At 37.8% G+C, this 27,190-nt stretch overlaps 1 protein-coding gene across 18 annotated transcripts in view; it reads left to right on the plus strand.

The window, feature by feature from the left end:
- Positions 1–27,190, plus strand: part of SLC9A9 (solute carrier family 9 member A9) — a 766,376-nt gene that overhangs the window by 125,266 nt on the left and 613,920 nt on the right. For 17 of the 18 annotated variants that reach the window (XR_006207068.1, XR_006207069.1, XR_006207064.1 and 14 more), the window contains one exon: positions 22,305–22,507. Coding sequence is in view for 11 of the 18 variants with exons in the window: in XM_042954871.1 (XP_042810805.1) it covers positions 22,305–22,507 (203 nt within the window). In the remaining 7 variants the exon portion in view is untranslated. Of the gene's footprint in view, positions 1–13,437; positions 13,541–22,304; positions 22,508–27,190 lie in introns of those variants that run through there. The other variant, XM_042954879.1, reaches the window with a different exon arrangement.

Below are 27,190 nucleotides of genomic sequence, written 5' to 3' on the forward strand. Positions count from 1 at the left end.
AAGGTAAGGAGAGCAAGTTATACCATCAGTACAGGGAGAGCAGGTTGAGATTCAGGGGCTTATGGATGCATGTCATGTGAAAATCAGAGTGGTTCTGGTTTAATTTGAAGGGATCTGTAGGAAAGGCAATTAGGGTTAAGAGCCCAGTGAACTAAACTTGTTTTCCCTTTAGTGTAAAAAGGTTGACTTTAAGAAGCTTCAGAGATCAGGGCAAGATTTTCTGTGCGGTAAAGTGTTAGCCAAATAAACGTTGAAAAAATGAAAAAATTCAAGGCATATTGCTCTCTGTAGGTTTTCAAAAGTTGATTTTAAGAAAATAACCTCCTATACATTCTGTTGTGCTTCTGGATCTCTAAGGAGCTACAGAGGAAGCCCTGAGTGCAAACTATTATGATTCCTCAAAAGATTCCCCTCTCAGGGTATTAAAAGGTAATGAGTGTACACATCAAGAAAATGAATCTATGATTCAAACTGTTTACAGAGATATTATTATAGTCTAAATTGAATTAAAATTATATGGTTAAAGAAGTGGAAATATCAAGAACCAACATTTGTTAAACATCTATTACATCAAAATATAATAGTGAAAATAGCTAACACAAATAGCATTTACTATGTGAACTATTTTGTCATAAGGGCTTTACATGTGTTTACTCATTTAATCCTCACAACAGCCTTTTTTTAGATGCAGAAACTGAGACAACAAAAATCAATAACTTGTCAAAGATCACATACCTATGATATGCCATAGCCAGGACTCAAACCTTGGTAGTTTGGCTCCATGCGACCACTGGGTATCACAAACCTGGGTGTGTTTGTATGTGCATGTGTGTGTGTTGGGGAGGAGGTATAACATTTTCATGTTACAAATGAGGAAACTGAGGTTCCTGGATGGCTCAAGCAATTAAGCCTCTGACTCTTGATTTTGGCTCAGGTCATGATTTCAGGATCATGGGATTGAGCCCCATGTCGGGTCCCATGCTCAGCTTGAGATTCTCTCTCTCTCATGCTCAGCTTGAGATTCTCTCTCTCTCTCACACTGTTCCTTTCCCTGCTCATGCTCTCTCTTGAAAAAAGAAAGAAAGAAAGAAAGAAAGAAAGAAAGAAAGAAAGAAAGAAGGAAAGAAAGAAAAGAAAGAAAGAAAAGAAGGAAAGGAGAGAAGAGAAAAGGAAAGAAAAGCAAAGCAAAGAGAAAAGAACATATAAGGAAACTGGCACATAGAGACATGAAGTGACTTGGTGGGAACCAACAGCAAGCTGAGCTTCTTTAAGCCCAGGACCATAAAACCCATACTCTTTCACACATTTAGCTCTAGAAGGCTTCCTTTATTTATTTATTTATTTATTTATTTATTTATTTATTTATTATTTATTTGAATTTCATTTTAATTGTTTTTAATTTACATACAAATTAGTATATAGTGCAACAATGATTTCAGGAGTAGATTCTTTAGTGCCTCTTATCCATTGAGCCCATCCCCCCTTCCATAACCCCTCCAGTAACCCTCAGTTTGTTCTCCGTATTTATGAGTCTCTTATGTTTTGTCCCCCTCCGTTTTTATATTATTTTTGTTTCCCTTCCCTTATGTTCATCTGTTTTGTCTCTTAATGTCCTCATATGAGTGAAGTCATATGATATTTGTCTTTCTCTAACTAATTTCACTTAGCATAATACCCTCCAGTTCCATCCATGTAGTTCCAAATGGCAAGATTTCATTCTTTTTGACTGCCGAGTAATACTCCATTGTACATATATACCACATCTTCTTTATCCATTCATCCATTGATGGACATTTGGGCTCTTTCCATACTTTGGCTATTGTTGATAGTGCTGCTATAAACATTGGAGGATTCATATGTCCCTTCAAAACAGCATACCTGTATCCCTTGGATAAATGCTTAGTAGTGCAATTGCTGGATCGTAGGGTACTTTATTTTTAGTTTTTTGAGGAACCTCCATACTGTTTTCCAGAGTGGCTGCACCAGCTTACATTCCCACCAACAATGCAAAAGAGATCCTCTTTCTCCACATCCTCACCAACATTTGTTGTTGCCTGAATTGTTAATGTTAGTCATTCAGACAGGTGTAAGATGGTATCGCATTGTGGTTTTGATTTGTATTTCCTGGATGATGAGTGATGTTGAGCATTTTTTCATGTGTCCGTTGGCCATCTGGATGTCTTCTTTGGAGAAGTGTCTATTCATGTCTATTGCCTGTTTCTTCACTGGATTGCTTTCTGGGTGTAAAGTTTGATAAGTTCTTTATAGATTTTTTATACTAACCCTTTATCTGATACATCATTTGCAAATATCTTCTCCCATTCCATTGGTTGCCTTTTGGTTTTGCTGATTATTTCCTTTGATGTGCAGAAGCTTTTTATTTTGATGAGGTCCCAGTAGTTCATTTTTGCTTTTGTTTCCCTTGCCTCCGGAGATGTGTTGAGTAAGAAGTTGCTGTGGCCAAGATCAAAGAGGTTTTTGCCTGCTTTCTCCTAGAGGATTTTGATGGCTTCCTGTCTTACATTTAGGTCTGTCATCCATTTTGATTTTATTTTTGTGTCTGGTGTAAGAATGTAGTCCAGGTTCATTCTTCTGTATGTTGCTGTCCAGTTTTCCCAGCACCACCTGCTGAAGAGACTGTGTTTATTCCATTGGATATTCTTTCCCGCTTTGTCAAAGGTTAGTTGGCCATAGGTTTGTGGGTCCATTTCTGGGTTCTCTATTCTGTTCCATTGAGCTAAGTGTCTGTTCTTGTGCCAGTACCATACTGTCTTGATGATTACAACTTTGTAGTACAGCTTGAAGTCCGGAATTGTGATGCCTCCCATTTTGGTTTTCTTTTTCCAGATTGCTTTGGCTATTTGGGGTCTTTTCTGGTTCCATACAAATTTTCGGATTATTTGTTCTATCTCTGTGAAGAATGCTGGTGTTATTTTGATAGGGATTGCATTCAATATGTAGATTGCTTTGGGTAATATCGACATTTTAACAATATGTGTTCTTCCTATCCAGGAGTATGGAATCTTTATCCATTTTTTGTGTGTGTGTCTTCTTCAGTTTCTTTCATAAGCTTTCTATAGTTTTCAGCATATATATTTTTCACCTCTTTGGTTAGATTTATTCCTAGGTATTTTATGGGTTTTGGTGCAACTGTAAACGGGATCAATTCCTTGAATTCTCTTTCTGTGGGTTCATTGTTGGTATATAGGAATGCAACCTATTTCTGTGCATTGATTTTATATCCTGAAACTTTGCTGAATTCATGAATCAATTCTAGCAGTTTTTTGGTGGAATCTTTTGGGTTTTCCATATGGAATATTATGTCATCTGCAAAGAGTGAAAGTTTGACCTCCTCCTGGCTGATGTGGATGCCTTTTATTTCTTTGTGTTGCCTGATTGCAGAGGCTAAGACTTCCAATATTATGTTGAATAACAGTGGCGAGAGTGGACATCCCTGTCTTGTTCCCGACCTTAAGGGGAAAGCTGTCAGTTTTTCCCCATTGAGGATGATATTAGCGTTGGGTCATTCATATATGGCTTTTATGATCTCGAAGTATGCTCCCTCTATCCCTACTTTCTTGAGGGTTTTTATCAAGAAAGGATACTGTATTTTGTCTAATGCTTCCTCTGCATCTCTTGAAAGGATCATATGGTTCTTGTCCTTTCTTTTATTGATGTGATGGATCACGTTAATTGTTTTGTGGATATTGAACCAGCCTTGCATCCCAGGTATAAATCCCACTTGGTTGTGGTGAATAATTTTTATAATGTATTGTTAGAGCCAGTTGGCTAATATCTTGTTGAGTATTTTTGCATCCATGTTCATCAAGGAAATTGGTCTACAGTTCTTGTTTCTAGCGGGGTCTCTGTCTGGTTGTGGAATCAAGGTAATGCTGGCTTCATAGAAAGAGTTTGGAAGTTTTCCTTCCATTTTTATTTTTTGGAACAGCTTCAAGAGAATAGGTGTTAACTCTTCCTTAAATGTTTGGTAGAATTCCCCTGGAAAGCCATATGGCCCTGGACTGTTGTTTTTTTGGGAGATTTTTGATTACTAATTTGATTTCCTTACTGGTTATGGGTCTGTTCAAATTTTCTATTTCTTCCTATTTCAGTTTTGGTAGTGTATATGTTTCTAGGAATTTGTTCATTTCTTCTAGACTGCCCATTTTATTGGCATATAATTGCTCATAACATTCTCTTATTATTGTTTTCATTTCTGTTGTGTTGGTTGTGATCTCTCCTCTTTCACTCTTGATTTTATTTATTTGGGTCCTTTCTTTTTTCTTTTTGATCAAACTGCCTAGTAGTTTATCAATTTTGTTAATTCTTTCTAAGAACCAGCTTCTGGTTTCATTAACCTGCTCTGTGTTTTGTTTTTGTTTTTGTTTTTGTTTTTGTTTTGATAGCATTAATTTCTGCCCTAATCTTTATTATTTCCTGTCTCTTCTGTTTTTGGCTTTTATTTACTGTTCTTTTTCCAGCTCCTTAAGGTATAAGGTTAGGTTGTGTATCTGAGATCTTTCTTCCATCTTTAGGAATGCCTGGATTGCTATATACTTCCTCTTATGACCACCTTTCCTTCATCCCAGAGGTTTTGGGTTGTGGTGTTATCATTTTCATTGGCTTCCATATACTTTTTAATTGCCTCTTTAACTTCTTGGTTAGCCCATTCATTCTTTAGTAGGATGTTCTTTAGTCTCCAAGTATTTGTTACCTTTCCAAATTTTTTCTTGTGGTTGATTTTGAGTTTCATAGCATTGTGGTCTGAAAATATGCATGGTATGATCTCGATCTTTTTGTACTTGCCGAGGGCTGCTTTGTATCCCAGTATGTGGTCTATTCTGGAGAATGTTCCATGTTCACTGGAGAAGAATGTATATTCTGCTTTAGGATGAAATGTTCTGAATATATCTGTTAAGTCCCTCTGGTCCAGTGTGTCATTCACAGCCATTGTTTCCTTGGTGATTTGTTGATTGGATGATCAACAAATTGCTGTGAGTGGGGTGTTGAAGTCTCCTACTATTATGGTATTACTATCGATGAGTTTCTTAATGCTTGTGATTAATTGATTTATATATTTGGGTGCTGTCAGATTTGTCGCATAAATGTTTCCAATTGTTAGGTCTTCTTGGTGGATAGACCCCTTGATTATGATATAATTCCCTTCTACATCTCTTGAAACAGTCTTTATTTTAAAGTCTAGATTGTCTGCTATAAGTATGGCTACTCTGGCTTTCTTTTGTTGACCATTAGCATGATAGATGGTTCTCCATCCCCTTATTTTCAATCTGAAGGTGTCTTTAGGTCTCAAGTGGGTCTCTTGTAAACAACATATAGATGGATCTTGTTTTCTTATCCATTCTGTTACCCTATGTCTTTTGATTGAAGCATTGAGCCCATTGATGTTTACAGTGAGTACTGAAAGATATGATTTTTTTGCCTTAATGATTCTTGTAGAGTTGGAGTTTCTGGTGGTGTTCTCTGGTCCTTTCTAATCTTTGTTGCTTTTGGTGTTTGTTTGTTTGTTTATTTATATTTTCATCTCTTCTCCCCTCAGAGAGCCCCCCCCCCCTTAAAATTTCTTGCAGAGCTGGTTTAGTGGTCACAAACTCCTTTAATTTCTGTTTGGGAAACTTTTTCTCTCTCCTTCTATTTTGAATGGCAGCCTTGCTGGAGAAAGAATTATTGGCTGCTTATTTTTCTGATTCAACACACTGAATATATCCTGCCACTCCTTTCTGGCCTGCCAAGTTTCTGTGGATAGGTCTGCTGCAAACCTGATCTGTCTTCCCTTGTAGGTTAGGGACTTTTTTCCCCTTACTGCTTTCATGATTCTCTCCTTGCCTGAGTATTTTGTGAATTTGACTATGATATGCCTTGTTGATGGTCAGTTTTTGTTGACTCTAATGGGGGTCCTCTGTGGTTCTTGGATTTTGATGTCTGTGTCTTTCCCCAGGTTAGGAAAGTTTTCCGCTATGATTTGTTCACATAACCCTTCTACCCCTATTTCTCTTCTTCTCTTGGGACCCCTGTGATTCTGATGTTGTTCCTTTTTAATGAGTCACTGATTTCTCTAATTCTTAAATCATGCTCTTTTGCCTTAATCTCCCTCTTTTTTTCTGCTTCACTATTCTCCATAAGTTTGTCCTCTATATTGCTGATTCTCTGTTCTGCCTCATCCATCCTTCCCACTGCAGCATCCACCTGTAATTGCAGCTCAGTTATAGCATTTTTTATTTCATCCTGACTAGTTTTTTTTCTTTTATCTCTGCAGAAAGGGACTCTAATCTATTTTTGACACCAGCTAGTATTCTTATTATCGTGATTCTAAACTCTGGTTCAGACATTTTGCTTGTATCTGTGTTGGTTAAATCCCTGGCTGTCGTTTCTTTGTGCTGTTTCTTTTGGGGTGAATTACTTCGTTTTGTCATTTTTAAGGGAGAAAATGAATTAATGAGTTAGAAAAATTAAAATTAAAAAAAATTAAATTTTAAAAAATATTAAAATTAAAAATTAAAAACACACACAGAAAAATATCGAGTAAATGATGCTAGATCCTAGGTGTGTTTTGGTCTGGGTGTTGAAAGTGGTTTGATAGATTAGAGAAAAAAGGGGGAAAAAGAAAAAGAAAGAAAATAAAAGGAAATCGTTTGAGACTTTGAAAAAATGAATACACTGACATAGACAAAAATGAAATGATGGAAGTAAAATAGAATTTGAAAAAATTTACACAAAAGTAAAGAATATAGTAGAAAAAGTGCAAAGAAAAATATTTTTAATAAAAATTAAAAATAAAAATGTATTTTTTCTCTCTGTGTTCAAGAAAAAGAAAAGAAATGAAAAAAAGAAAAAGAAAAAAATCATTTGAAAATTTGAAAAAGTGAATACACTGAAGGAGACTAAAATAAAATGATGGAAGTAAAATAGAATTTGCAAAATTTACAAAAAAGTTTAAAATATGGTAAAACATTAAAGAAAAATATTTTTAATAAAAATTGAAAATAAAAATGATTTTTTTCTGCTTCCGTATTCAAGAAAAAGAAGTGAAAAAGAGAAAAAAAGTGAATAGATAGACCTGCTAACAGACTGAAATAGGACTGAAATTACTTCGTCTTCCCCTAAAAGTTAGACTATAAAGTGCTTTATAGTCCATAAACTAAGTAGGCAGTGAGACTTGTTTTCTTGAAGCGCCAGGTTGGCCCAGTTGGGCGGGGCTTAGTATAATGGCTCCATTCTCCACTACATGGCGCTGCTAGCCTGCTGAGGTGGATTGTTGTGGTGCACGTAGGTGCGTATACGCATGCGCAGGAGTGGTGAAAATGACGTCACCCAGCTGCCCAGTCTCTAGTATTGGAACTCTGTTTCCCCCGTCAACAATCGTGCACCCATCCTCTGTCTTCAGCTGTGGTCCACTCCCCGCTTTTTCACTGTCCGTGACCAGGCCCCAGGCAGTACCTCTCTCCCCAGTTTTGTCTCAGATGCGGCTATTTTCCCCAGCCCCTTACTTCTGAAAGACTGCAGCTTTGACCCCATCGACCCCTCTGTGGGAGGGTCTCACCGAGCAATAGCCAAATGAGCAATGGCTGAATGCTTGCTGCACCCAGGATCGCCTGCTGGACCCTGCTGCTGTCGGTGCCCCGGGTCTGCGGCCAGGTGCCAGCCTGCCCCAGAAAAAGTTCACGAGATAGTGTAGCAGCAGTGTTTCAGGATTATGGAAAATCACAACACACATCTGGCACCAGCCTTCACCCTTAACGACCTTGTTCCAGCACCATGAATGTGGCCATTTTCTGGGGTCTGCTGGGCCCAGGTTGCCTCACAGCCTCTATCAAATGTACTTCCTGCAGTGGAATTGCTTTTTCCCATGTGGCCCCAGAACCTCCCGGACCCCACTCTGTTCCTGGGGATTTGCCCTTCCCACCAGAGCACTGCCAGGTATCGAGCTGCAGAGTTGGGTGACTTTGTGCTCCCCTTGTTTACAGTCTTAATGGAATTTAAACCCTCTCCTTTCTCCCTTTTTAGTTTAGTCCCTGCGGCTGTTTCCAATTTTCCACTTTCTCTCCAGCTGCTTTGGGGGAGGGGTGCTTTTCACATATTCTCTCCCCACCCCCATCTCCATTCTCTCTCCGCCCCCAAAAGTGGCTCCCTCCCCACCGTGGCTTCTTGCTCCCCAAGTTCACCTCTCTGTGCCGCATACCTCCTGAATTCTGTGGTTCCGGTTGTGCAGATTGTTGTGTTAATCCTCCAATCAGTTTTCTAGGCGTGTAGGATGGTTTAGTGTTGGTCTGGCTGTATATCACGGATACGAGACACACAAAAAACTTCCATGCTGTTCCATCGTCTTGCCCCCCCCCCCCCGCCCCAGAGTTTCTATTATTTAATAAATGTCTACTCTGTGCCAGGTGATGGTATCTTAGAAAGTTTACAGCAGAAAGATAGAGACTGAGGTATCTTAAGTATAAATATTATTGCTAATCCTCAGGACATCCATGCAAAATACAATGATCTTCATTCAGTTTGCATATAAGGGAAAAGAAATTCCAAAAATTTACAACTTTGGCTAAGGCTGCACAGAATAATTGGCAAAAACACCACCTTGAAAGCTTCTGCTGTTGATAAGTAGTCAGGAGTGGGGAAATGAGGCAAGTAGTTAAGTTTTTCTTTTACCTTAAGGCCTCAGAAATGTTATCCTGTCATAGCATAAAGCCCAGCATGGGAAATTCAATGGGAGCAATATTGTGAAAGTACATCCATGCCAAGAAGCTGGGTTAAACTGTCCCACAGAGAGTGATGAGGCTGACTTGGAAACACCTGCCCCAGCATCAGGGAAAGCAGTGTTGCAAGTCCACACTTATGCTTGTTTTAAATATCTGTGGTTGTCAGAATGGATGGGGAAAGTTTCTGTAAGTGCCTTATTCATATGAATCATACAAAATGGCTTTCATCATATGTTAGTTTAATTGACTTGAATTTTTGGAAGAGACTGAAGGTAGAATCTTTAATTATGCCTCTGGGCTCTCTATGCTCTATGAAACCTGTGTGCATGAGCATGAGGTGGTTTGGACTTTGACAGAGTTCTAGGACTGTGATGGCACTCATAATGGTGGGAATTATTTGTTGTCTTATACTACAGTGCTTCTCACAGCATCAGCATCACCTGAGAACTTTTTAGAAATGCAAGAATGTGGGCCTCAACCCAGACCCACTACTGAGTAGGAAACTTGGGGCAGAGTCTAGCAGTCTGTGTTTAACAAAGCTTCCAGAGACTTCTGATACACTAAAGTTTCAGAACTAGGAAAATAAAGTTCAGTATGTGGTTCCTAGTTTTGTATCCTTTACTTTCTTCTCTTTTCTCTTCCTCACTACATTACTATCCTGTGATGAAAAGGAGGGCTGGGAGAAAATCTTCACTTATTAGAGAGTTCCCCACCCCCCTCTGCTTTTTCACTATTTATATCTGTTTATAATGTTTCCCCTTCTGGTTTTACAGAAAACAAAAACAAAACAAAATAGACTGTTTTGTGTAAACATTATAAATAATTTTGTTTTAGTATGTGGCTAGTTACATATCTATATTTCTTCTGTAAATCTCCTAAGATGCTTGCAGCAAAAGGTTTGAGCTATATATAAGCTGGTGGCTGAGATAGTTTCTAGAGAAAAGTTGTCTATAATCCTATGTTGAGAACCCCAGAGTGCTGTGAAATATGTAGTGTGTATCTCTGTGTATGTTGTGTGCATGTGTGTGTGCCTATTGCATTATTGGTATAAACCAAGGATGGAGAAAAACATTGGACACTTTGCTGTGGTAGAAGATCTGGTGGTTGTGTCTTTTTGTCATTTCCCATGTGACTCTAACCTGTGAGAAGACAGAACTTTGAATGAGGCTTCCTAAGGTAGGACAGTTCATGGACCCCTCCCACCTTGAAACATCATGGGGTACTCTTATTGGGTACTCTTACTTTTTTTACTCTTGCCTCAGACCTGTTCTGAAACCCTTATAGGATTTTTTTTTTCTTCACCAAAGCAAGTTGATAGTGAACCATCCCAAAGCAATAAATTGTGTCCCTTTTAGCAACACCCACACTTTCCTTAAGTCCTTTGAATTTAGAAGATTGGTGGGAGGGCAGAGAAGGAATGAAATCCCTAAATAATCAGAAGGCATTGCATATTTTTACTTTTGGTTCTATCTATGATTAATCTCAGTGTAAAACTAAACTGCTAAAAGGAAATGCATGCAGTATTTGATATGCAAACCCATATCATTTCTCTAAACCAGTGTTCTGATAACAATTCTGATAAGACTGAGTAGGGGTGAGATACATAACTATAAAGTAAAAATGTAAAAGTTGTGGAGATGACACTTTAATATATGTGAATACTATCTTGCACACAGTTAAATGGTGTCCACTGATTTGGCTTCCTTAGAATATTTGTCAGACCCTTTTCTTCTTTATTTCCACATTTTGAATCCCTAGTTCATATTTTTTGAATCTGGGTGACTGAAATAGTATCCCAGATTCCCTGCCTTAAAGAGTCTCACACTATAATAAAAAGTACTAATAATGGTAAACAATACTCTTCCTTGGGCTTAATTTTATTACTGTCATCTTGACATTCCTGTACTCAAATTTCTTTGCTAAATTCTTCCTCACAGAAATATAAGACAAATTCTGATGTTAACTTCCTCTCCATGTCCCTACCATACCTTAATTTTCTTTTCTCCCTTAAGATGATTGTCTCCAAAGCTGTTACCTCTTCTGGAAACCACGGCAAATCTCTCTTCCAACAAGAATCTCTCATGGTTCTTTCTCAAGACTTTTTTGCCAATCATCTCTCTTTCTTGAACACCCTCTGTTATTTCTCAGGTGTGCTACAGCCCCTGATTTCAGTTGCCCTAGTCAGCCTTCCCAAACTGCTTGATATACCTGGTTAGCACTGTGGTCACTGATTTATGAATTCCTCTTTCTAGAAAGTCCTTGTCCTCTACTCTACCTGGAGATTTCCTATAAATCCTTAAGAATCTCCTAGGGGCACCTGGGTGGCTTAGTCGGTTAAGCGTCTGACTTCGGCTCAGGTCATGATCTTGTGGTTCGTGAGTTCGAGCCCCACATCGGGCTCTGTGCTGACAGCTCAGAGCCTGGAGCCTGCTTCGGATTCAGTGTCTCCCTCTCTTTCGGACCCTCCCCTGGTTGCACTCTGCCTCTCTCTCTCAAAAATAAATAATAAACATTAAAAAATAATTTAAAAAAAGAATCTCCTATGTAAAGCTTTCCCTAATACTTTGGGGAAAGGAGTTAGTTGGTCTCTTCTTTAGGATTCCTTAGAACTTTGTTAGAACTTGTTTAAAAGAAAAGTTTATATATATTAAGATGCATGCAGTTGCTAATAACAGAAACCTTGACTGAAACAGACTTAAGCAATAAGGACATTTATTGCTCCCATGACTAGAACTCCAGAGAACAGTCTGCAAGGCCGGTTGATTCAGCAGCTCATTATTGTTATCAAGGACCCAGGTTCTTTCCTTTGCTCTGCTCTGCTATTCCCAGTCTGACTTTAACATCAGGTGAGGAGTAACGTGGGTATGGAAGTTCCTGGTATCTTAACCAGGCCCAATAATATTCTGAGGAATAAGAGAGCTCATTGTTCTTCTGTTTCTCTCTTAGGATATCAAAGCTTTTCTAAGAAGTTCCCTAGCTAGCTTCCCTCCACTTTTTATTGACCAGAATAGAGTCACATGGCCATTGTAGTACCGATTATCAGCAAGGGGAAAGGGAACTCCCTTGGAGCTGAGGGAAAGGTCAACTTATCCTGAGTATATAGCTGTGGGAGGAGGGGTGGCTAGCTGTACAAATCAGGGCTTTTTTGGGAAAGAGGCAGGATGGATGCTGGGTTGACAATCAATAGTATCTGATACACTAATCAAGTTGATATATAGTATTATATAGTTTAATGATTTATCTTCTTGTTTTAGTAAGGGGCAATGCCTCATTTATCTAGATTATTCTTGGTAGCCATTCAATGCATACAGAATGAAAGAACTTACAAAACTCATTTCTTCTACAATCTTCATATAGTAACTATGTACCTTTGCTTTAGGCTCCTAAATTCTCTCCAGTATCATGTAGCATTTAAATATATACCTATGGACTAGTCTGATTAGACACGTGTATAGATGGGCTTGTTGCATTGTGTGATGTCAGAGGAGCACCACTCCTCCAGAAAAAGACTCTGAAGGGAGCCTCCTACGGTGTGCTGCCATGCAGTTGGCAGTGTGTGTGTGATAGTGTATAAACACAACCATAGGTCTGATCACAGAGAGATTTTAGTACTGTTTTCAAAACCATTCTGTAATCTGTTCCATTGTACATAAATATAATCATTATATATGCAAGTAAATTCCCATCCATGTTCCTCTTAAAAAAGCCCCTTTGGGAAATGCTTCAGCATCATGTAGAATGATCATCAACAAGATGCAGGCAGATTGTCTATGAAATACAGGCTTAATATGAGAAGAGCCTTGGAAAACATTTGTACTTTATTCTCACTGGAAATCAGGATCACAATATTGGACAAGAGGAAAAGGCCCTGTAAGATTAAAATATTTTAATATTTTAGGGTCAGGGCCATATCTTATTCATTTTATAATTCAAGTCTCAGAGCAATGCCTTGTGTGTCTGTGGCATGAAAGCAGAATGAGGGAGGAAGGAGTGGGGTTTTCTTGTATTTTCAATGTGGAGAATGAAGTGAAAGCCAGTCCAGAAAGACAAGGCTCATATTTCTAAATGTTTCTCATTTTGAGTGCCCATGAGCCTCTTTCCTCCTTCCTTCTTCCTTCCTTCCTTCTCTTGCAAACATCATTGTGTCACTTGCCTTTCAGGCATCTGCCTATGGGAGGTATATTGCAAGCTCAGCCAGAACAGGAACATCACAGCATTTGGTGTGATGTTCTTTACATTTTAAGATGTTGGTCACTGACCAATTACATAAACTTGGAGGATCATTTTCTTCTTGACTCCAAGGGAGTTTGTGGACTTAGGGAAAGTTGGGTTACAATTCTGCCTAAAGTGTAGCTTTTTAAAGGAAAAAGAGATGAAAAATAGCACAGAGTCTCTGTCGTAAACAGTCTCATTGTCTAGTGGGGGAGACAAAGCCAAGGTCTACAAAGCAATGCTGAACAATGTAAGCCTTTATTAAATTGGCCCACAAAGGGTGTGGTTTAAACTATGAATGCTATAAGAACTCAAAGATGAGGGAACTCATTGAGCACAGGCTGCATCAGAGCATGGTCCTCCATAGGTGGGACTTGAGATAGAATTTGTAGGACTGTGAGTGCCTTAGAGATAAAATATGTTGTCCGAGCTTCAACCTAGGGCTTGTATGCTGTTCGGGAGAAGTCAGGGTTCCCTGAAGAGCACATATATACAACGTTTGCCTTAGTTGCCCAAATGCCTAAACTTGTAGGGGCAGGGGATGCATCTGGACTGGAGTTTTTACTTGGAGAAGGGGTGATACCATCAGCTGGCTAGGGGGCAAAGCTCAGGTAAGTGTCATGCTTGTGAGGATATAATCTGGAACCAGGCCTGTGCACACATGTGCTGCATGGTATTGCTTTGCTGGGACAAGCTGCCTCTTTTTCTCCTGGGAGGGTAAGGTCGTAGTTCATGGGTTACCAATGAGAACGGTGGTTTGTGTCCATGGAACTGTAGCAGACAGTCTCTTGTTTCCCTCTGTGCACAGGTGGTTGTTGCTTTCTTTATCCTTTGTCTTTGTGGGGGTATACAAACAACCCCTTTCATTAGCATTTTATTCCTACCAGATATCATACTTTATCTCTCACCTGCTTTCAAACAATACTGTGCTGGAAGTGCATTAATTCAACACTCCATATTTATTTCAACATACAGCTAAAGCAATGAGTGGACGTTTGGCTGTCAGATGCATTATCAGGCTCTACAGGCAGGTGTCTGGCCTCGGATATTAAGGATTTTCCAGCTGCTGCTACTGCAGTGGGGGTGTACAAATGGGTGTATGTGTTTGTTAACTGAGCACACTTTCAGCTGCAGTATGCACACTGGCCTTTACACTGTGTCAAGATGTTGCTTCCTCTCAAGACTTGGGGTTGAAGAGAAGCAGGGCTAGAGCCTTTTGTCAAGTGTATTAATTTGGGTCCTCCAAGAAGGAGAATCTGGGAAGAGATTAGTTGTGTGAAAGATCTATTGGAAAAACTTTTTTGATGGAAAATGGGGAGGGAGTTTTGAATTCTGGGACAACTGCCAGACCCTGGTGCAGCTGCATACTCTGTGGAGGTGGGGAAGGAAGGAAGGCTATGTAGTAAAATGCTTAGGCTATGGCACAATTCTTTCTTTATTTTTTTAATTTTTAAAAAATGTTTATTTTTGAGAGAGAGAGAGAGAGACAGAGCACAAGTGGGGGAGGGGAAGACAGAGAGGGAGACACAGAATCTGAAGCAGACTGCATGCTCTGAGCTGTCAGCACAGAGCCTGACCCAGGACTAGAACCCATGAGCTGCGAGATCATGACCTGAGCCAAAGTTGGATGCTTACCCGACTAAGCCACCCAGGTGCCCCAGGCTATGGCACAATTCTAAGAAAGGTTTAGTGAGGCTCATGGGGCATCCTTAAGCCATAGTGACCCTTCAGAGGAGCCCCGCCTCCCTGCCTTAGTACCCCTACTGAACTCAGTCATTGTCTGGCCTCAGTGAATTTGGTCATGGATTCCAGAGCACAGTAGCTGAGACCATTGGTCAACTGCAGTCCTCGTAGTAGGAGATCTGTCTGAGAGATGCACTGTCATGGCCATTACATCTGATCACCTCTGGTGGCAAGCAGCTTACTCTATTTACTCCAACGTGCTCTTGTTGAAAGCTGGGACTAGAGCTGGTGCAAAGGTTCAGGCAGGGCCGTTTAGGTTTTGGGGACGTTGTATGAATTTAACCACAAGGACCCAAGTACTAGGCATTCACTATAACAAATAATTGAGTTCCCTGCTTGGGGAAAAACAGTGGACACTTCATGTTTACTTCTTGTTATTGCACTGAAAGCATATTGCAAAAATAATTGGCTCACCTTCTGGGAACTTTAAATGGTATTGATACAGGTTCTCTCTATTCAGGCCCCATGAAGTTAGTGTCTTGTGCTTTCCTTATTTATATCCCACTTGAATAGCAAGCAGAGGTCATAGTATCACTCATGGTACCTGCTGAATAACTTAGAAAATGAATCCTTCCTACTCAAAGAGTGTTGGAAAAATGATGTTCTTCACAGGTACCCTAAACTACTGGCAGTGTGCATAATGTGTCTTCCCTTCTCTTTCCTGACTAGTTTTATTGTAATCAATTAGCATGGAACATGAAAGGCTGCCAACTGTTCTATGGTGGATCAAGCATTCATAGTGGTTACATATCCATCACTTACTTTCTCTTGCTAACAAAGGTTAGGATACAATGTTTCTCACTGTTATTGGAGGAGTGGGCCAAACACTGAAGCTGGAATGAGGTAAAAATATTCTTGAAAGAAATATGTTTTTATTCTCCCCCATCATTCTGTTTAATTCTCCACACTGTTGTCAAAGTGATAGCTCTTACATAGAAATTTTATTGTTTTACACTCCTGCCTAAAATCTTTCAATAGTTTTACATTACAATTGGGTTAAAAATAAAAACTTTTTTAGCATACCCAGGAACTTCTTTATGACTTGGCTTCTGCCTATGGTCTGCTGTCCTAGAGTTCTCTCCTTCTCTCCTCTCTCTCTCTCTCTCTCTCTCTCTCTCTCTCTCTCTCTCTCTCATCTCTCATCTCTCATCTCTCATCTCTCTTTCCCTCTTACACCACTACTAACTCTCTAAATCCACCAGATTTCTTAAGTCATGTATTTATACATAATCTTCAGTAGGTTATCCTGTTGGCAGTTAACACAAAAATACTACAATTTTAGTGACTACACAACAGAAGTTAACTTTTCATTCACATAGCAGTCCAATGTAGGTGTTCCTGGTTGGCAGATGACTTTCTCCCTCCTGGTATCTTGGGGACCCAGGCTTCTTCAGTCTGGTGGCTCTGTCTACCTATAGGGCCTTTGTTTCCATCTATCAGATATATGGGAAAGAGAAGAGGAAAACTCACCTACCCATTCAAAGCTGTGTTCCAGAAGTGGCACATATTATTTTTGCTTGTATTCTGTTGGTGAGGACCCAACCAGAGACAAGATAGCCAAGAAATACAATCTCTAGCTGAGCACCAACTTTCCCAACAACTATGCTACACATTGGTAAACATAAATCCTGAGGAACTTTTATTCATTTATTCACTTATTCATTCATTCATTCATTTTAAAAAGTTAAATCTAGGTTAGATAACATATAGTGTAATAATGATTCAAGAATAGAATTTAGTGATTCATCACTTACATATAACACCCAGGGCTCATCCCAACAAATGTCCTCCTTAAGGCCCCTTGCTCATTTAGCCCATCCCCCCACTGAACACTCCTCCAGCAACCCTCAGTTTTTTCTCTGTGTTTAAGAGTCTCTTATAGTTTATCTCCCTCTCTGTTTTTATATTATTTTTGCTTCTCTTCCCTTATGTTCATCTGTTTTGTGTCTTAAATTCCACATATGAATGAAGTCATATGGCTTGGTCTCTGCCTATGGTCTGCAGTCCTAGTGTTCTCTTGTTCTCTCTCTTTTCCTAATTTTGCTTAGCATAATACACTCTAGTTTCATCAGTGTTGTTGCAAATGGCAAGATTTTATTCTTTTTGGTCACTGAATAATATTCCATTGTATATATATACCACATCTTTTTTACCCATTCATCAGTCGATTGACATTTGGGCTCTTTCCATACTTTGACTATTGTTGATAGTGCTGCTATAAATATTGGGGTACATGTGTCCTTTCTAATCAGCACTCCTCTATTCTTTGGATAAATACCTAGTAGTGTGATTGCTGGGTCATAAGGTAGCTCTATTTTTAATTTTTTGAGGAAACTCCATACCATTTTCCAGAATGGCTGTACCTGTTTACATTCCCACCAGCAGTGCAAAAGGGCTCTCCTTCCTCCACATCCTTGCCAATATCTGTTGTTTCCTGAGTTGTTAATTTTAGCCATTCTGAAAGATGTGAGGTGGTATCTCATTGTGGTATTGATTTGTATTTCCATGGTGATGAGTGATGTTGAGCATCTATTCATGTATCTGTTAACCATCTGGATGTCTTTGGAAAAGTGTCTATTCAAGTCTTTTGCCCATTTCTTCTCTGGATTATTTGATAAGTTCTTTATAGATTTTGGATACTAACCCTTTATCTGTTATGTCATTTGCAAATATCTTCTCCCATTCCATCACTTGCCTTTTAGCTTTGCTGCTTGTTTCCTTCGCTATACAGAAGTTTTTATCTTGATGAGGTCTTGATAGTTCATTTTTGCTTTTGTTTCCCTTGCCTCTGGAGACATGTCAAGTAAGAGATTGCTGTGGCTGAGGTCAAAGAGGTTGTTGCCTATTTTCTTCTCTAGGATTTTGATGTCTTCTTGTCTTATGTTTAGGTCTTTCATCCATTTTGAGTTTATTTTGTATGGTGTAAGAAAGTGGTCCGGTTCATTCTTCTGCATGTCGCTGTCCAGTTTTCCCAATACCATTTACTGAAGAGACGGTCTTTTTTCCATTGGATATTCTTTCCTGCTTTGTCACAGATTAATTGACCGTACATTTCTGAGTCCATTTCTGGGTTCTCTATTCTGTTCCATTGACCTATGTGTCTGTTTCTGTGCCAGTACCATACTGTCTTGATGATTACAGCTTTGTAGTAGAGGCTAAATCTGGGATTGTGATGCCTCCCACTTTGGTTTTCTTTTTCAAGATTGCTTTGGCTATTCAGGGTCTTTTGTGGTTCCAAACAAATTTTAGGATTGTTTGTTCTAGCTCTGTGAAGAGTGCTGGTGTTATTTTGATAGAGATTTCACTGAATATGTAGATTTCTTTGGGCAGTATAGACATTTTAACAATTTGTTCTTCCAATCCATGATCATGGAATGTTTTTCGATTTTTTTGTGTGTCTTCTTCAATTTCTTTCATAAATTTTCTATAGTTTTCAGTCTATAGATTTTTCAAGCTCTGGTTATGTTTATCCCTAGATATTTTATGGTTTTTGGTGCAATTGTAAATGGGATCAATTCCTTGATTTCCCTTTCCATTGCTTCATTATTGGTGTATAGAAATGCTACTGATTCCTGTACATTGATTTTATATCCTGCAACTTTGCTGAACTCATGTATTAGTTCTAGCAGCTTTTTGGTGGGGTCTTTTGGGTTTTCAACATAGAGTAGTATCATGTCATCTGCAAAGAGTGAAAGTTTGACTTCCTCCTTGCCAATTTGGATGCCTTTTATTTCTTTATGTTGTCTGATTACTGAGGCTAGGACTTCCAACACTATGTTGAATAACATTGGTGGGAGTGGACATCCTTGTCATGTTCCTGGCCTTAGGGGGAAAGGTCTCAGTTGTTCCCATTGAGGATGATATTAGTGGTGGGTGTTTTTATATGGCTTTCATGATCTTAAGGTATGGTCCTTTTATCCCTAATTTCTTGAGGGCTTGTATCAAGAAAGGATGCTATATTTTGTCACATGCTTTCTCTGGTTCTATTGAGAGGATCATGTGGTTCTTATCCTTTTATTAATGTGATGTATCACTTTGATTGATTTGCAGATATTGAACCAGCCCTATATCCCAGGAATAAATCCCACTTGGTCATGGTGAATAATTCTTTAAATTTATTGTTGGTTGTGGTTTGCTAGTATCTAGTTGATAATTTTTGAATCCATGTTCATCAGGGAAATAGGTCTGTAGTTCTCCCTTTTAGTGGGGTCTTTGTCTGGTCTTGGAATCAAGATAATTCTGGCCTTGTAGACTGAATTTGGAAATTTTCTGTCCATTTCTATTTTTTGGAACAACTTCAAAAGAATAGGTTATAATTCTTTTTTAAATGTTTGATAGAATTCCCCTGGAAAGCCATCTGGCCTTGGACTCTTGTTTCTTGGGAGATTTTTGATTACTGATTCAATTTCTTTAGTGATTATAGTCTTTTCAAATTTTCTATTTCTTCCTGTTTCAGTTTTGGTAGTTTATATATTTGTATGAATTTGTCCATTTCTTCAAGATTGCCCAATTTATTGGCAATAATTGCTCATAATATTCTCTTATTATTGTTTGTATTTCTTATGTTTATTTATTTTTGAAAGAGAGAGGCAGAGAATGAGCAGAGGAGGGGCAGAGAGAGTGGGAGACACAGAATCTGAAGCAGGCTCCAGCCTCTGAGCTGTCAGCACAGAGCCCGCTGCAGGACTCTAACCCACAAACCATGAGATCATGACCTGAGCCGAAGTTAGAGGCTTAACCACCTTAGTCACCCAGGCGCCCGTATTGTTTGTGTTTCTGCCAATGTTGGTTGTGATCTCCTCTTTCATTTGTGATTTTACTTATTTGGCTCCTTTCCTTTCTGTTTTTGATCAATCTGGCTAGTGGTTTATCAATACTGTTAATTCTTTTGAAGAACCAGCTCCTGGTTTCATTGATTTGTTCAACTGTTTTTTTTTTTCAATATCATTGATTTCTTTTCTAATCTTTATTATTTCCTTCTTCTACTGGTATTGGGCTTTATTTGCTGTTCTTTTTCCAGCTCTTTTAGGTGTAAGGTTAGGTTGTATATTTTAGACTTTTCTTCCTTCTTTAGGAATTCAGGAAGCAATTCAGGAAGGCCTGAATTGCTATATAATTCCCTCTTATGACCACCTTTGCTGCACCCCAAGATTTTGGGTTGTCATGTTTTCATTTTCATTGAGGTCCATGTACTTTTTAATTTCCTCTTTAATTTCTTGGTTAACCCATTCATTGTTTAGTAGGATGTTCATCTAATCTCCAAGTATTCATGGTCTTTCCAAATTTTTTTCTTATGGTTAATTTCGAGTTTCATAGTGTTGTGGTCTCAAAATACACAAGGTATGATCTTGATCTTTTTGTACTTGTTGAGGGCAGGTTTGTGTCTGGATAATGTTCCATGTGCACTCAAGAAAAATGTATATTCTGATGCTTTAGGATGAAATGTTCTGAATATATCTATTAAGTCCATCTGGTCCAGTGTATCATTAAAAGCCATCGTTTCCTTGTTGATTTTCTGCTTAGATGATATGCCCATTGTTATAAGTGGGTGTTAAAGTCCTCTACTATTATGGTATTATTATCAATGAGTTTCTTTGTGATTAATCAATTTATATATTTTGGCGCTTTCACATTGGGGGCATAAATATTTACAATTGTTAGATCTTGGTGAGTAGACTCCTTAATTATGATATAATGCCCTTCTTCATCTCTTGTTACAGTCTTTATTTTAAAATCTAGTTTGTCTAATATAAGTATGGCTACTCCAGCTTTCTTTTGATGACAATTAGCATGATAGATGGTTCTCCATCCCCTTAGTTTCAATCTGTAAATATCTTTAGGTCTAAAATGGGTCTCTTGTAAGCAGCACATAGATGGGTCTTGTTTTCTTATCCATTTTGGTACCCTATGTCTTTTGATTGGAGCTTTTAGTCCATTGACATTTTGAGTGAGTACTGAAAGGTATGAATTTATTACCATTGTCTTGCCTATAGAGTTAGAGTTTCTGGTGATGTTCTCTGGTCCTTTCTAGTCTTTGTTGTTTTTGGTCTTTTTTGTTTTGTTTCATCTTTTCTCCACTCAAAGTATCCATCACCCTTAAAATTGCTTGCAGGGCTGGTTTAGTGGTCATGAACTCCTTTAGTTTTTGTTTGTCTAGGAAACAATTTATTTCTCCTTCTATTTTGAATGACAGCCTTGCTGGATAAAGAATTCTGGGCTGCATATTTTTCTGATTCAACACATTGAATATATCCTTCCAATTCCTGGGGAAGTTTTAGCTAGCTCTGCTGTTATGTACTGCCACCCACATGTGCAACCTGGATCCCAACTTATTCCCTGATTCAGCTTATCTGAGAAAATCTTACATGACCTTTTAAGATTCATCTAAAGCTTTGCATCATTCAAAGGGCTTTAGAGCATTTTCTCTCTATACTCATATAACACAGAGGGCTTACTAACTGTCATAGCACATGTCACATTGTATTATGATTGTTTGCTTAAGGGTTTGCATTTTACAAACTTGAGCTATAGGACCAGGACTGTTTTTATTTTAAATCTAGAAATGTCTTGTACAAAATATGTACCCAACAAATTATTAATAAATAAATGAAAGTCCATTAGATGACTGGATTCACAAGAGTTGTAAAACCTCCCACATTTGATGTTTAAAGAGTAAATTGTGGATTTACCCTAAAACGCATGTATCAGTCCTAATTTTAAATTGAGGAATGTAAAGGCCTCTGAAGTTTCTTTGCTATTTGTTAATATATCCATAATATTAGGAAAGTTTACAGTTACCAGATTACCGTGAGCATCCTAACAGAGTATGTAAACTTAAAAGTCAAGGATTATTACTTGAATTCAACCTCCACTGAAAGGAATGTTGTGTCTTTAGAATGCATTTGCTACAGATAAACAGAAACTTGATTCAAAGTTCTTTGAAAAATTAAAGAATATATTATGTCTAGCAGTAGGGTAGCTCCAGAATAGGTTGATCCATTTGTTCAGTGAAGTCATCAGGAACTGAGTTCTGTCTGTACCATGGCCCTACCATTCTCAGTATATTGCCTATGTCCTTGGACTGGATCCCCTTAAGGTCACAAAATATCTTTCAGCAAAAAAATGGAGAAATAAATTGTCTTGGTCATGTCCCAAGGGAGAAAACAAGAACACCGCTCTCCCAACCATGGTATATAAGTGCTTCCTTTTAGTTTGATGAGTCTGTCTTATACATGTGCTAATTTGTGAACCAAAAACTTTCTGGGAAATTTTATCTCCTGACTGATTATTAGATTACTCAATATTTTACAGGGCAAAGGTTTTCTTGAATCACTTTGTTAGATTGAAGAAGCGGGTAGCTTTTCCCTCCAAAATTTGTGGCTCCATTAGGAAAGAAAGAAGGGGGGAAATATGTGTTGGATATTTGAACAATAGTGTCCACACCACAAATATCTTAGTACAGTCAATCTATTGAACCGGTATCTATGGAATAGTGAGCAATTTCTAAACCAGGCAATGTATAACCTTTTCTTCTGCCACTTCTACAAGTTTAGAATCATATATTTAAAAGCACCCAGTAGTGAACATTTTAGATTCAGTTCCTCCAGTGCAATTGTTTATTCTTTATTTTAGGGCTAATAATGGGATTAATCATACGATATGCTACAGCACCAACTGATATTGAAAGTGGAACTGTTTATGATTGTGGAAAACTGGCCTTCAGTCCATCAACTCTGCTGATTAATATCACTGACCAAGTTTATGAATATAAATACAAGAGAGAAATAAGCCAACATAACATCAATCCTCACCAAGGCAATGCTATACTTGAAAAGGTAAGGATTCCAGCTGGTGATATATTTTTGTTTTCAAGTATAAAAAAATTGAACCATCATATGTAATACATTAATACACGTGTATATGTTCTTTTTAAACAGCACACTGTTGGGCCAATTTAGTTGACTGAGGGGTTAATGCCTTGATACATTCTTATTGTAAGTTTAGTTGTTTGTATTTTTTCCTAGAAGTTGCAAAAGAATGGTTTTTAATATAATTGTTTTGCAAAGCATTGATGCATTCGATAAACAGATAATTCTGACTCTGCCTGTCATGATACTTGTTTCAAATATTTACACACGTGTTCATGTGTCATTATATATATTGACAGCTGGCTACTCAGATCAAATATTCCTTAAGTCAAAAGGAAAATGGAGGGGAATAAAAAATTTTGCGCTTGTAAATCTTGATTTAAGGTGACTAGCTTTTGGCTGCCAACACAGAACACTGGCCACTTGGCTGTTTATAAATATACTGACACACAGTCAATCTCAAGAGACCTTGATTCCACCAGTTTAGTTAGAAATCTTAGGTAGAAAAAAGAAAAATTGTAAAGTAACCCATCTTTGTTTCTTTGTTTCAAGTTTTTATTTAACATCCAGTTAGTTAACATATAGTATAATATTAGCTTCAGGAGTAGAATTCAGTGATTCATCACTTATATACAATATCCAGTGCTCATCACAATAAATGTCCTTTTTAGTCCCTGTCACCCATTTAACCTATCCCTCCTCCCATTTCTCCTCCAGCAACCTTCAGTTTTTTCCCTATAGTTAAGAATGTTTTATGTTTTGCCTCTCTCTCCTTTTTTCCCCCATGTTCATCTGTTTTGTTTCTTAAATTCCACATATGCATCAAATCATATGGTATTTGTCTTTCTCTGACTTATTTTACTTGGCATAATACTCTCTAGCTCCATCCACGTCATTGCAAATGGCAAGATTTCATTTTTTTGATGACTGAGTAATATTCCATTGTGTGTGTGTATGTACATGTGTACGTATATGTATGTATATATACACACACACATATATACATACATATATATACACACACACACCACATCTGTCTTATACGTTCATCAGTCAATGGACATTTGAGCTTTTCCATAATTTGGCTATTGTTGACAATGCTGCTATAAACATTGGTGTACATGCATCCCTTCAGATCAGTATTTTTGTATCCAGCAATTGTTGGATAGTTCTATTTTTGACTTTTTGAGAAAACTCCATACTATTTTCCAAAGTGACTGTACCAATTTGCATTCTCACCAGCAGTGTAAGACCATCTTTTAAAAATGGTCTTATTATTACAAATTTGTGAACTGCTTCAGTTATTGAAAGGAAACTTCCTTCTGTTCTCAGGACTATGGGTCAGAAAACAGGTAAGATTACCTCTTGTAGTGTATTATGAATTCTGGATTAGTCTTTGGAATAAAGAATAAGTGAATTTGTGTTTAATATTATAAGTACACGCTAAGAACCAGGATCTTTTTTTTTTTAATGTTTATTTATTTTTGAGAGAGAGAAAGATAGAGTGTAAGCAGGGGTGGGGCAGAGAAAGAGGGAGACATAGAATCTGAAGCAGGCTACAGGCTCTGAGCTGTCAGCACAGAGCCTGACATGGGGTTCAAACTCACCAACAGTGAGATCATGACCCAAGTCAAAGTCGGATGCTTAACCCACTGAGCCACCCAGGTGCCCCAGGAACCAGGATCTTATGTGACTCATGACAGAACTTTCTGAGTTAGACCTGAGAGCTTCCTTGATGGAAATTTATTTTATCACTTTCACCCGTACGGATTTAGTTTTCTTTTAATACACACACACACACACACACACACACACACACACACACACACACACACATTTGTTTCTATTTTGAGAGATTTGGGGTAAGAAGGGACATACTTGGTCTGTCATTTTTCCTCACTCAAGATGGATAATTTTTAGTGTTTTTTTCACATTATTTTCCACTAGCACATTTCTAGATTAACTTCCTCCTAGCACTTGGTGAGGGCTCAGGAAAGTAAAACTAATTATAATATGAGCCTAAATCAAACTTAGAAAAGTAAATTGAAGCATGCAAAACACAAATTGAATAATATTTCTGAAATAAATAGGAACAACTTCTAAATCTTCTGCTGTTTTTTTAAATTGATTATAATTTTGTATTTTCAGAAGTTCATAGAAGAGATGAATTTATGCTAATAGTATTGATGAAGATCAAGAATTTAAAATATATTTAAAAGCTGAAAGGACAATGCCATTATGCCATTGTCATACTTGAGACAATTAACAATAACTCAATAGCATCTAATATAATCTATTTGTATGAGATAAATTTCCCCTAATGTCCCAGAATGTCTTTTTAAACTGTGTCCTCATCTAGGACATAATTTAAATATAGATCCAGGATCTAATCAAGGTTTTTGCCCACATTTTAATCTGGAAAAGTCCTTTTCTCCCACAACATTGAACTTTTTGAAGTGTCCAAGTCATTTGTACGATGTCCCATATCCTGGATTTTTTTCTGGTTTTCTTAGTATATTTATATTACTGTTTTTTACATATTTTATTTCTTCAAAATGTTGTTTAAATTCTAGTTAGCTAATGTAGTGTAATATTTGTTTTAGGAGTAGAATTTAATGATTCATCACTTACATGTAATACCCAGTGCTCATCATAACAAGTGCCCTTCTTAATACCCATCACCCATTTAGCCCATCCTCCTCCACCAACCTTCAGTTTGCTCTCTATTGTTAAGAGTCTCTTATGGTTTGCTTCCCTCTCTCTCTTGTTTTTCTCCCTTCCCATATGTTCATCTGTTTTGTTTCTTAAATTCCACCTATGAGTGAAATCATATGGTATTTGTCTTTCTCTGACTGACTTATTTTGTTTAGCATAAGACACTATAGCTCCATCCACATTGTTGAAAATGGCAAGATTTTATGTATTTTGATGGCTGAATAATATTCCATCATATATATATGCCACATCTTCTTCATCCATTCATCAGTGGAGAGACATTTGGGCTCTTTCCATAATTTAGCTATTGTTGATAATGCTGCTATAAATATCATGGTGCATGTACCCCTTTTGAATCTGTATTTTTTTATTCTTTGGGTACATACCTAGTACTGCAATTGCTGGATCATTAAGTAGTTATATTTTCAGCTTTTCGAGAAACCTCCATACTATTTTCCAGAGTGACTGCACCAGTTTGCATTCCCACCAACAGTATAAGAGGGTTCTCCTTTCTCGGCATCCTCCCCAACATGTGTTGCTTCTTGTGTTGTTAATCATAGCCATTCTGAATGGCCTGAGGTGCTATCTCATTGTGGTTTTGACTTGCATTACCCTGATGATGAGTGATGTTGAGCAGCTTTTCCTGTGTCTGTTAGCCATATGTATATTCTCTTTCGAAAAATGTCTGTTCATGTCTTCTGCCTATTTCTTCACTGGATTATTTAATTTTGTGGGTTGAATTTGATAACTTCTTTATAGATTTTGGATACTAACCCTATATCCAATAGGTCATTTGCACATATTTTTTCCCCATTCCATAGGCTGCCTTTTAGTTTTGTTGATTGTTTCCTTGGCTGTGCAGAAGCTTTTTATCTTGAGGAAGTCCCAATAGTTCATTTTTGCTGTTGTTTCCTTTGCCTCCAGATATGTGTCTTGTAAGAAGTTGCTATGGCCAAGGTCAAAGAAGATGTTCCCTATTTTCTCCTCTAGGATTTTGATGGTTTCCTATGTCACATTTAAGTCTTTCATATATTTTGAATTTACTTATATGTAAGGTGTAAGAAAGTGATCCAGTTTTATTCTTCTGTGTGTTGCTGTCCAGTTTTTCCAACACCATTTGCTAAAGAGACTGTCTTGTTTTCACTGGATATTCTTTCCTGCTTTCTCAAAGATGAGTTGACCATATAGTTGTGTGTCCATTTCTGGGTTCTCCATTTCACTGATCTATGTGTCTGTTTCTGTGCCATTACCATACTGTCTTGATGACTACAGCTTTGTAACATAGCTTGAAGTCCAGAATTATGATGCCTCTTGCTTTGCTTTTCCTTTTCAGGATTGCTTTGGTTATTCGGTGTCTGTTGTGGTTCTATACAAATTTTAGGATTGTTTATTCTAACTCTGTGAAAATTCTGGCGGCATTTTGGTAGGAATTACATGAAATGTGCTGATAGCTTTGGGTAGTATAGACATTTTAACATTGTTCTTCCAATCCATGAGCATGGAATGCTTTTCCATTTCTTTGTGTCCTCTTCAATTTCTTTCACAAGTGTTCTTTAGTTTTCAGAATACAGATATTTTACCTCTTTGGTTAGGTTTAATCCTAGGTATCTTATGGTTTTAGGTGCAATTGTAAATGGGAACAACTCCTTGATTTTTTTTCTGCTGCCTCATTATTGGTGTATAGAGATGCAACAGATTTCTGTATATTGATTTTATATCTTGAGACTTTGATGAACTCATGTATTAGTTCTAGAAATTTTTTGCTGGAGTCTTTCAGGTTTTCTACATAGAGTATCATGTCATCTGCAAATAGTGAAAGTTTGACTTCTTCCTTGCCCATTGGATGCCTTTTATTTCTTTTTGTTGTTTGACTGCTGAGGCTAAGACTTCCAGTTCTATGTTGAATAGTAATGGGGAGAGTGGATATCTCTGTCT

Source organism: Panthera leo, chromosome C2 (assembly GCF_018350215.1).
Source record: "Panthera leo isolate Ple1 chromosome C2, P.leo_Ple1_pat1.1, whole genome shotgun sequence".
NCBI classification, from domain to species: Eukaryota; Metazoa; Chordata; class Mammalia; order Carnivora; family Felidae; genus Panthera; species Panthera leo.